The sequence below is a fragment of the Atta cephalotes genome (genome assembly GCF_000143395.1).
Source record: "Atta cephalotes unplaced genomic scaffold scaffold00039, whole genome shotgun sequence".
In the NCBI taxonomy this organism is placed as follows: Eukaryota; Metazoa; Arthropoda; class Insecta; order Hymenoptera; family Formicidae; genus Atta; species Atta cephalotes.
In genome coordinates this window covers 2,012,624-2,024,765 of record NW_012130103.1, presented here as the reverse complement: position 1 = coordinate 2,024,765, position 12,142 = coordinate 2,012,624, and the positions used below count along the sequence as shown (strand labels likewise).

The following is a 12,142-nucleotide window of genomic DNA, read 5'->3' as shown; positions in this document are numbered from 1 at the left end:
AAAAAGTAAACCGTAACCGAACGACACCGTACCTTACGTTAACGTTTTAAGTTTACTTACGTACTTACCCTACTAGACACCGAACCTACGTATCTATATATATATATATATATATATATATATATATACACATATATACCCGGGTTATTTTATAGCCAGCTTCGTTAATGGCACACTACTGACAGATTCCATGATACTTCGATTTCAACACGTATTACGTATTATATGTTCATAATTTAAGCAATTATCAAAGATTAAAGATTTCTCAATTGAATAAATAAAGCATTAAATTCATCTCAAGGATCTATAAAAATCTATATGTATAACGCTACTGACAAATTATAGGAGATCATGAATAAGTGAAAATGGTATATCGATCAATGGATCATTTAGAATCTTCATAGAATAGATGTAGGATGCGTTGTTCGCGCGCGAATGGAAAATGTAGGTCGCAATCGACATGATGTCTTTCATTCTCCTACTACAGTATGCACTTTCTAATGTCGTGATCACTTTCTATGCGGGAAGAAATGATCGAGGTTCGCCGGTAGTGGCCTGCTGTCACGTAAGATTTACGCAGAGAGACTTTACGAGGGCTCGGCAGGGAATGTTGCGCGTGACTGGTCGGACGATGACGAATGTTCATGTGTAAATTGCACGATTTCGTAATGTGACGAACGATATGCGAGAACATACGATATTAGGCGAAGAAATCGTGTGAACTATATTATCTATCCAAACTCTAAGTTTTAGTTGATTAATTATGGTAATTATGTTAATTAGAAATGTTACAAATGCTTTTTCGCATGTAAATAATAAAATAAAGATATGAATGATAAGTATTGATAAAAGATAAAATCAATTTGCCAATTAAATATAAATGGATAAGCTATAAAAAGATCAGAGTAAAATTTATTCTTTATTAAAATAAATGCCGATTATTATTTCTAATAATTATTAGAACATGTTTATTATAATATAAATTGCATAGAATGTGTTGTAAAACTAAAAATGCGAAGTGTGTATATTTCTTAAATAATAAGAGTTTTCAGGATTAATTTGTCAAAATTTATTATAGTCTATCCATATTAACGGATCTATGAAATGTAATACTTTTGTACACTAATTTATTGTTCTAATTTGAAGATGCATTGACGTGCATCGAAATATACTTGCTGTATGTGTAATATAATTGCCATAGATCCGTTGTCTGAAATAAAAAAATTATTTTCTCACTCACCGATTGATGCGCATTGGCGGAATTATCTATAACGTTGACTACGATGATTCTGTAATGCATAAATATAACATATATATTAAAGCAGTGTTTTAAATATTCATCATTTCACTAATTATTATATTTAGAATTCTTTATCTAATCCTTTTTGAATTTATTTAAATATTATTTGAAAATAATTATAAAATTTAAGTAAAGATTTACATTTATAAGAATCTTATAAGAATAAACTTTATAAATTTATTTATACGTCTTTTTCTTTATTTGTTTCCTGTATCTGTATTTTTAAATCATCAAGATAAAATTTTGCGAATAAATACAAAAAATAATTTTTATTCAAATAAGAAATAATAAAACTTACCACAAGATTGCTCCGCCAAGGCTCGATGGTTCTTCTAAGCCTCCTCCTCCTCTCAGAATATCCGTTTCTCAGAGTTGCCAGCTTCTTAGAATTCGCCAAGACATTATTTTCTGAATTAATTAAATAAATAATTTAATTAAAAAGAAACACAATATAGATTTCTATCTATAATATAATATATTATATACATATGTATAAAATAAATAAACATAAGCTCAGCTGCCTCAGACATCATTTGAAATAATTAATTTAGAAGACATTACTTAACTTAGAAAAGAAAAAGAAAGAAAAATAATACATAAGTATTTCAACATTTTTTCCTTACTTCCTATAAATGATATAATTTATTATTTTATTTATTATTTTATTTAAATGTATATAAGTATAAATACATAATATCTTCTTTTACACAAGTATCTTCTTTTAAGTTTACGTTTTCCTCCATAAGAATATATAGATATTATAAATAAAGAAAATAAAATTAAATAAAATTTTTACATTTAAAACATTTGCACTTTTATACATGTATTATTTTTTCCTTTCTTCATTTCTTATTATTTTTTTAAATATTGAATCGTTCGAAAATTTTATTACGATTAAAAATAATATATTATAATAATTTTAATAATTGTATTAATTCTTTCCTCATGATACCCATTCAATTGCATTTCCTGATCTTGTCTAGAATAGAGTGTTTAATAAAAACATCTAGACATTATTAAATTTAAAGAATTAAACTTTTCTTTTGCAGAATTTACTACATTACTAATTTTATCGCCTTTTATTAAACGTATTCTAGCTGTAAAAAATATATTTTTTCTTTTCTTCATGTATTTCTATAAATTTAAATTTGCTATAAATTTCAAATAGTTTGCTTTCTTAATAATTATGTGTTACTTCTACGTAATAATATATAAATCAATGATTAAATCGATCAATAATATGTTGATAATAACAAGCTTTATTCCATGATTTCATGACTTTTATATATGTGCATTTATGTATGTACAATGGATCGATAGATGGTTGCACGTGTTCCGGGATTAAATATTATGTCCATTTGTGCTAGCCCATCCATTTCAAAGCAATGTCTGGAATGTGAAATGTTATATCTAATTGTAATATTCACAGATCTATTAGCTCACCTTAAATAAAAAGAAAATACATTCACTGATATGGCATTCTGCTATCTGATAAATTTAAGCCTCTTAGACCTCATTCTTTTATATATATAATCATGAGGCAATACTCGCGAAAACGCAATTGAGCGCGAAATTAATTATATCCGAGTATTCTCTGTCATATAAGCCATAAATATGATTCAATACGATTCGCATTATTACATTCGTGCTCTGCACAAAGCGATCATTGAAAGCGATAAAATAAATACTTTAAAATTATTGAATAATTCGATTAAACGCGATGAACGTTAAATTTGGAAAATGAATTCGATTTCAAATATTCTTTAAAAATAAATTATCATTCAATAAGCAAATCACGGCAAAACGTAATTAATTAGAATTCGAATTCTCTTTTCACTTCAATCCTCATCTATAAGTTATATAAAACACTTATAAACGAACTATCATTTACGAATTTCGAAAGTCACTCACAATCAGTCGCAGAGATAAATAATTTAATGAGTAATAGAGAATAAAGTATCATTCTAATATCTATGGTATTTATCTAATATTTATCGCATCACATTTCGAGACAATACAATATTACAATATAACAATCATACACGGAGCGACTAGCAGAAGTACCTTTCCATGGTTGTCGGTATAGGAATGATAGCGTGGCGACCTTTCCATTAACTGACAACGCGGCGTACGCGACACTTGAATGTGTGACGAAAACAATGCCGCGCGTCTCAAACAATGCTGCGTGCTGCATACCAACCATTTCATTACTAGTAATACTTAATTCGCTTTAAATATGGCGTTATAAAATTAACGTATACTGAATATTTTGTCTTTTACATTTCAATGAACAGATTATTATTATCGCATGCTTTGCACTTTTATAAATTTGTTAACTACTTCACTTTATGAATAGCGTCGCTTATAAATAATTATAACATTCAATTGAGAGTTTTAGAATAGAAGTATATAAGTATATAAAATAGAAGTATATAACGTTATTATATCTCAATTCTAAAAATATGTAGCTTTATTAATAAAATGTGTAATATCAATGTATGATATTTTAGACTGTAAGTATTAGAATGTAAGTTTATTTTATAACTTTACTATGTTTCACAATCAGGAGCAATGTCTTAGATTCTAAAAATACGTAATTTCATTAATAAAATATAAATGTGTAACAAATTTTATACAAATGCATTTAATCCTTTTTAAAAATTAGAACGGTTAGTTAATTATTTAATTTCAAAGATATTATTAAATCGATTGTGTAATTAGAATAATAAAACTTATCTTAGTATTAATAAAAAAAATTATATCTGTTACCATTATATCTTTTACTTGTAAATTTTTAATATTAAAAATTAATAAATATAATTGCAAAATTATATTTATTAATGCGCATTAAATAAATATCTAAGCTTATATTATACAATATTTCACTTTTAATTCATGTAAATCAATAATGAATAATTACTTCCAACAATAACAAATAATTCAATAAATTATAAAATGCTTACCTAGCAGTTTCATAATCATCCTATATTTCCCTGACTTTGTCATTTTCTTGTGTTTGCTGATTTTTCACATCTGAAAAAGATATTAAACGTGCATTAATTATTAGAATATAACGATCGTGTAGCATAATATCCTTTTATAAGTTTATCATACAATCAATACTTTGAATTATTTTTAATTATAAATAATTTTTAATAAATATTTCTACCAATAATAAATAGTTAATAAATAGTTAAATTAGTAGTTAATAGTTAAGTTAAGTAAATCATAAAAAATGTTTACTTAGCAGTTTTACTGTCATTTTTTCCTGGCCTTCTCGTTCTTTCTCTATTGTTATTCTCTGTTGCTGATTCTTCTTGACACTCATATCTAAAAGACATTAATCCTGCAGGCATTAATTACTATAATAGAATATAATAATCATGTAGCACGATATTCTTTTATGATATTCTTTATATTAATATTGTTTATATTAATTTTTTAAATTAATTACTTTATGTAATCCGCATTTGATAACAGTAAAAAAAGGACGAAATTATAGTTATATTATAGAAATTCTATATCCGCGATGTTTCGTAAATGAAACACAATGAATAATTCCGTTTTCTTTTTATGACGGTTATTTTGTATCTATTACGACGCAAGTTATATATGAAACTTGGAGTTACATACAAAGACCCGCAATTACTTGCAATATCGGATCGTCGATCATTTGTCATTCACAATGGATTTTGGCTAAACAAATTTCGCACCTAACGAATCATCAACGTACGAACACCAAATGTATGTTAGGATTCATCCAGACTATCGAGCCGAAATTTAAGCTGAACTTTATTGTTTTTGTCGAGCCGCGTAACAAACGTCTACGGAATGCTCGCGGTTTGAGGTTGCACTCGATAATCTGGATGCACAATCTTACACGCTAGTTCATTACGTAAGAAAATACAATGAAAGCAGTGTAAGGAGATAATGCGAGATAGATACAAGTTTCGCTTACCAAAGAGATTCACGACATCACTTGTTTCGCAGCTGATCCAGCCCACGTCCGCCGCCATCCGCCGCTTTCTGTGACAACTTGTGACTGATACTTATGACAGTTGACATTAGACATGGCGTCATGGCGTCAATCGCACGAGCACTTTGCGCGCCAAAATCAGCGTCGTGCGCAACACTACACGCTTGCTCCTAACTTTGCGTTTATTTTTCGTATTTCAGACAACGAATAATTCACTCTCTTTTTTTCATGGCGATTATTATTATACAACACAAGTTAAATATAAAACTTGAAATTAGATAGAAATCCCTTATATAGAAATACGTTCGCCTTATTATTTAACTGTTTGCATGGATTTTTCAATCAAATCTCGTGAAATATTTTAACGGATTATCATATTCACATTAAATTTATGCTATTATCTATTCTAAAAGTCTCGTGTGATACATAAAAATACTGAAAATGTAAGATTTAAACAGCAAGATTCTTTAGTAAGGAAATCAACATATTAGATTCGCTCTGCATGCTCACGTTATTTTATAGTCCGTATTGTGATTGATCGCTTACTGCATAAGTCTTACGTCTTAATTTTTTCTATGTACCATAGCCTTAAGAAGGTACAAGGAAGATATTGTCAAACGATACTGCAGGATTGATACAAATTTTGCTTACCAAAAAGAATCTCATCGCGACATCACTCGTTCCGCAACCAATTCATTTCGTGTCCGACCTGCAAATGAAGCGTAATTAAGATGACGCCGCGCAGCAACGTCAATTGCGCGGTTAATTTAAAAAATAACGCTGCTCTAATAATACACTTTATCCGGGATACATCCTGGGGATGTCGTTAGGACGTCTTCAGGATGTATGCTGTTAGGATACGTTTTACTCTTAGTTTTTGCATTTGTGCATTTTTTGCATTTTGGACAATGCAATTAAATAGTACACACAATATTCTTTTCTATAATGAGATAAATTTACATCGAATATTTTATTTTAAATTAATTTTGATGTTCAATTATTTTATACCTAAAGCTTTATTGTGTGGACTTATCAAACTAATTTCATTTATTCGAAAGTTTAATAGTAATATCATTATTAAATTATAATACTTCATTTTGATTCGATATTAATAACACAGAGGCTTGATTGTATATTTTTGATTTATTAAAATTTCATAATTTTATTTTTTTTTAAATCTAAAAAATATGTAAACGTTATAAGGTAACCTCTATATTTTTTTTGTTAATTCGAAAATTTCTCAAAAACATTAGGTTTATTGGAATTCTTTTTCACGCACATAAAGAAAATTATTAGGTAAACTAATCATCTAAAATTTTATGAAAATTATGTTGAAGAAAAGACTATGATCAAAAAAAGTAAAAAAATTCTAACAAGATTAAGATAATAATAACATGAAATAAATGGCATCAAGTTGTAACGCGTATACGATAATAAAGAAATATTAATTTGTTTTTGTTGTAATTTCGAATTTAGCTCTTAAAGAAATTGTTAATGTCGTAATGTTATTCTTTCATTTAGCTTAACTACCGTAACAAGGATAATTAAGTCAGGAAAGAGCACGAGGCGTGTTGTAAAACGTAGGACTATTATGTTATTCCGCAAATCATTTTGCATCGTATAATGAATCCACGTATGCATCGGTAATGGCGTGTCAATAATTAGACTCTCGTGTTCGTTAACGTGCAATCCGATTAATTTATCCGGTTTGCAAGATCTCACGACAAAAATCAATCGTCGACCGGTCCTTTTCGTAACACAGCTGGCGTACTTGTCGAGGAATCTTCCTTCCTGATGAGAACATTTTGCGCGTCACGTTTCCGGCCATGCCGATTTCTCGCACCTGTCTGAAAGAGCGCGGGCGTGTTGGTGAGCTCTGAGAATTAATGACATGCGGAAATTGCACATCAGTTGCGTGCTGATCTCGATAGGGTATCATAATTGCAAGTATATGGACGGGAAGTAAATTTATCTGCAAGTCTATGAAATTTTAACCCTCAGTCTGCAGTCTTTTTTTATACAAACAAAATTTTTTAACTCCTCTTTAATTTCTTCGAAATAAAAATCTGGTGTCTCCTCCTAAAATATCTCACATTAAGACATTATTTACTAATATAATAAAGATGTTGAAAGTAACTCTAATTCCTTCCACATATTTTAAAAGAACAGTAAAAAACAAATTGCAGGCAAAGTGAGTAAAAATATGATGAAGGGTTAAATTTCTGTCTTATCAAATTAAATATAGTATTAAAATACTGAAATTTGAAATCTATTTTCTACTTGCATTTGCAAGGAAAGTAGTTTGAGCTTTACTTGTACGAACAGCAATCAATTGCTTTTTTATCGTTCATAATTAGTTTTATCAGCACAAATGAAATTAGAACATTCATACATGCTACGAAAAACAATATAGCATTCCTATCGTAGAAATATGTATAGCTTTATTACTCGACTAATTGCTTTTACTAGTTGAATGAACTTTAAATGCTTCAAAGTCCGTGAAAAAGCGTTCATATATTTGCTATTCAGATAATCACGAATAATGACGAATTATAAGTAATAGATGTCATTACTATCTTTGAATAGCTATTAGTGTTTCAGTTTCCACATCAAATACACGTACATATTTTTTTTAAATTCACATAGATATTATATTATAAGTACGAGATAAATCTCTTTTTGAATCGTTATAAAATAAAATATTAATGTTGCACACATGTTGTAATAAAAATAATAAGCAGTAATAAGCGGTCAAGTCTTTTAGAGACCGTTTATAAAACGGCATTATTTTATATATTATAATACGAAAATAATAATTCTGCACAAAATTACAAGATATTAAAATATTATTTTTTTTGTTAAGATTATTTAAATTAAAATTAATTAATTAAATACAATTTTTCTTTAGCAAATATAAAATGAAAAGTCTAACGTTCAGTTTATATAATACATTTTGATTTAAACATTGTATAATATAGAAAAATGAAATCTAATATTAATTTTTCTATAATTTTTGGATGTTTTACATTTCAGGTTTGTGCGAAGTGGAAGGAGGACAATCGAACATCATCCTCGATATTGAAGAAAGCAGAGGAAATGGTAAGTGCGACATGTTAATGCAATTATTTTATATCGTTTATTAAATATTTCTATTAATTAAACCTATATTTAGACATTCTTTTTTGAAAGCGTTGATTTTTAGAAAAATTTGCAAATTTAATGATTTACAATTGAGAAACAAACGTCATTAAATCACAAATACATTTCTCTATTTCTTATGTAAACTAAAATAACGAAATATACATTTCTATAACTGGAAGCAGCATCTATTATGTTTCTAGTATATCATTATATTTTTCCATATCGCGAACTGTATTTTGTTTGCGAGTTTATTCGATTACAGATTTGACTGCACATCTTGCTTTGATTGTGTTGTAAATACACTGTCAATAAATTTTCGTGTTTACATTCGCAAATAGATCATTCCTCGAGAAGATTTGATTTTAAGATCGTGAATGTCACAATTTTGTTTTCTCATTACGCGGAAATTACGGAAATTTAGTGGACGATCGAGTTGACCGACTATCGAAATCAAGCCGAATCAATTTCTGATATTCTCCAGAAATTCTTTTACGTTCTGAAGGTCTAAAGACTACCTTGCTTTTTCCGATTTCCATAATATGCACAATGCACAATGATTTTTATTGACGAAAGACTCTATTTTGACGAGAAATAATTTCGTTATTGTATTCCAAATTCCGAATGAATAAATTTACTCTGCCATGCATAATGCATTAAAATGATTGTCATTTCATAAAAAAAGAACTAAAGGAATATAAAAATGGATTGTTTAATCTTTCCGTCACTCAAATTTATTGCACCCAATATTGGTTAATTTAAACTTACTTTACAAAACAGGAAAACCATATATATATATATATATATATATATATATATATATATATATATATATGAGGCTTCCTGTTTGTAAAGTAAGGAATAATTTAAATTATAATACATATATACATATATATCAGAGAAAAAAAGATTTTTTAAATAAATGCAATTTTTCTCTAAAGTTAAAAGTACTTAAAAGCAAATCAATTCCTTAAAAGTTAATGCAATTTGCGATTACTTTCAACATTTTTCTATACATTATAAATAAAAATAAGATGCGAAAATGGATTAAAATTAAGATTAATATATGTGAATTCAATTTAATAGGAAAATCTCCAAGATTCGAAATTGTATAAAAAACGTGTTAAATTCATTTCAAAAGACGATATCTGACAGTACAGTAATAGAAATTTTAATTAGTTTCTCGGTTAAAGAAAAGTAATTACACTGATAAAGAATGATAAAAAGAAAAAAATTAGAGAAAAGAAATATTCGAGATATAGAATAGTCAATACGTTGCAATTAAATTGTATTGGCTTTCATTAATGAGATGTTACCTGAGATCGACATCAGCTCGCCAAGATTGCATTCATTATACAGAATGAAGATGGGTTGATCTTCGCTTGAGAGAGGAAGTCATATTATACAAGTAATAAAACAATTTCCTCGAAATGACTATTCATATCATCATTAGATTATTTTTCATGATACTAGTAATTAGTAGTTTTTTTGTATTTTTTGATCAAATACATTAATTATAAATCTTAATCTCACTTTCTTTGATAATTATATTTTATTAGGCATTTATTAGAAGTTGCAATTTTTTTATTATCATAAAATGTGTAATTCTTTGTTTGATATTTGAAACAAACATCAAGAATATATATTGCCCTGCTGGAGTTTGGTATATATTTCCAGTTTATTGAAAATTTCATTTACGCTGTCCTAGATATGAGATAAATCGATGTGCACGACGATAATCGTCTTCATTGGCTATCCCTTTTCAGCGATCGATCAGAAGACCGTGCCGGAAGAGCTTCCGGTGTCCGGCGATCCTTATAACGAGACTATGCTGGAACTCATCTTTCCTGGAAAAGAGATCCCTCTTTTTAAATTGAACGGCAAAAAACTTCAACTTCTCGAGCCATTGGACAGAGACGACGAAAATCTCTCACATGTGGTTTTTCAGGCAAGAAATTTTATCTGGCAAGATTATAAGAACCTGTTTGATTTATTTAATTTTTAAAAAAAGATTCTCTGTAATGGACTAACGTTGCGGTTTCATAATACTTAAAAGTGGAACAGACGTACCTACATTAAAAAATTGTTGCATGCATTATTATAACGGTAGCGCTACATTCTCTCTATATATTTTTTCTTAGACTCCTTCAAAGATTGAAAACCTTGTAGCCTAGAGTTAATGTGCTTTCTTATTACATACATTTATATTTATGCATAGTAATTTATAGTCACATACAAAACGATATCTATTATGATATTAATTTATTTTTTACTAATATTTTTCAAACTAATATTTTTATTAATATATTTGAGCACACGAGATTGCTTTAAATTTGCATTTAAGAAACTGGAAGAATGCGTTATGCAAATGCGTATGGTGAAGGTTTAGATAAAAATTTACAGCACGTGTAACTATCAGTTCACGTGCACGTCTTCTTCCTTATTCGTCCATCCGAGAAAGTTTACGAGCAACGCATCGATGCAACGTGAATTATGGAATATCATTTAACAGCTTTCTAACGATAAAGTCACCTGGGGACCATCGCGAGACAAATTGCCACATTGAAAATCATTGACAACGGGAATTTCCGATAATAAATAACGAAGATGTGCGGAGAGAAATTTGTTACACGCGGAAACTTCAGCCTCCTGCGTCTGATTTGCACTCTCTGATTATTATCCTTTGCGACTCGTCAACAGCCTTCGTTTCTCTATTCATTTTTGTTCGGTCGGAATTTTCACCGTCCTCGATATTGTCGATTAGATATCGCGGAAGAATGTAATGGAAATATGAGGTAAATGGAATGCTCCCATTATTCAGACTTTCAAACGAACGAATATAACAAAGGATAATCTGTACTAACAAAGATAAAAATAATGCAGGGCGAGGCAATTCATATAGAGAAAGATGTATCATTATTATTCTTCTTAATTCTACTATACAAATATTAGAAGACAAGTGAATAATAGCTTTCACTTTAAATCAATATTTCTTATAATCTTTATGATTGCAATAAAAAATTGTATTATTTCTTTCAAATGAATTTTTTCCTTTTGATCATTAAACATTTAAACGTCTAATTCATTTCGTAATTACTTAACGCTTTTAAAATGAGGTTTTCTTTCTATGTAAAAAACTTCCTCCTTTTCTAGGAAGACAAGAGGAACTCTTGTCTGCCTATAAAACGTTTTATTATTTTCTTTATCGTCAACGAGTTACAAACTTACTGCAAAAGCGGAAGCTAGCAGCTTGGTCAAGAACATTCGCGCTTCCTGCATAAGTTGTTAAATCGCACAGTTGTTAATAGATACAGTTTTATTTTCACAAAATTGAAATGAAAAGTTATGATATTTTATTAAAAAAAAATCTAAGTTAATTTTATGGAACATCTTTTTCTATAAATAATACACCAGTTATAAAAAAATTTTTTTAAATAAAGAAATAATTAATTTCTTTTTAAAATGAAATTAAATTCCATTAAATTATATTAAATTATATATTCACATTTCTCACATGATATTGTCATAAGGTACAATGTGTTTGTGCAGTTTCGCGGATGAGCCACTAGAAAGAACTCCTTGAATCGCGAGCGCAATAATGAGAGAACCAATTAATTTCGTGTAATTTAAGTCATTAAAAAATATTATAAATGTATTTAAGAAATGTATAAGTTAACAATTTTTAAAAGTATATATATATATATATATATATATATATATATATTAAT

At 28.3% G+C, this 12,142-nt stretch overlaps 1 protein-coding gene across 1 annotated transcript in view; it reads left to right on the top strand.

The window, feature by feature from the left end:
- The window catches only part of LOC105622015 (protocadherin-15), a 44,829-nt gene that overhangs the window by 2,629 nt on the left and 30,058 nt on the right, over positions 1–12,142 (top strand). Inside the window, exons 2-3 of the mRNA XM_012203450.1 lie at positions 8,310–8,375; positions 10,181–10,362. Coding sequence (XP_012058840.1) covers positions 8,310–8,375; positions 10,181–10,362 — 248 coding nt within the window. The remainder of the gene's footprint in view (positions 1–8,309; positions 8,376–10,180; positions 10,363–12,142) is intronic.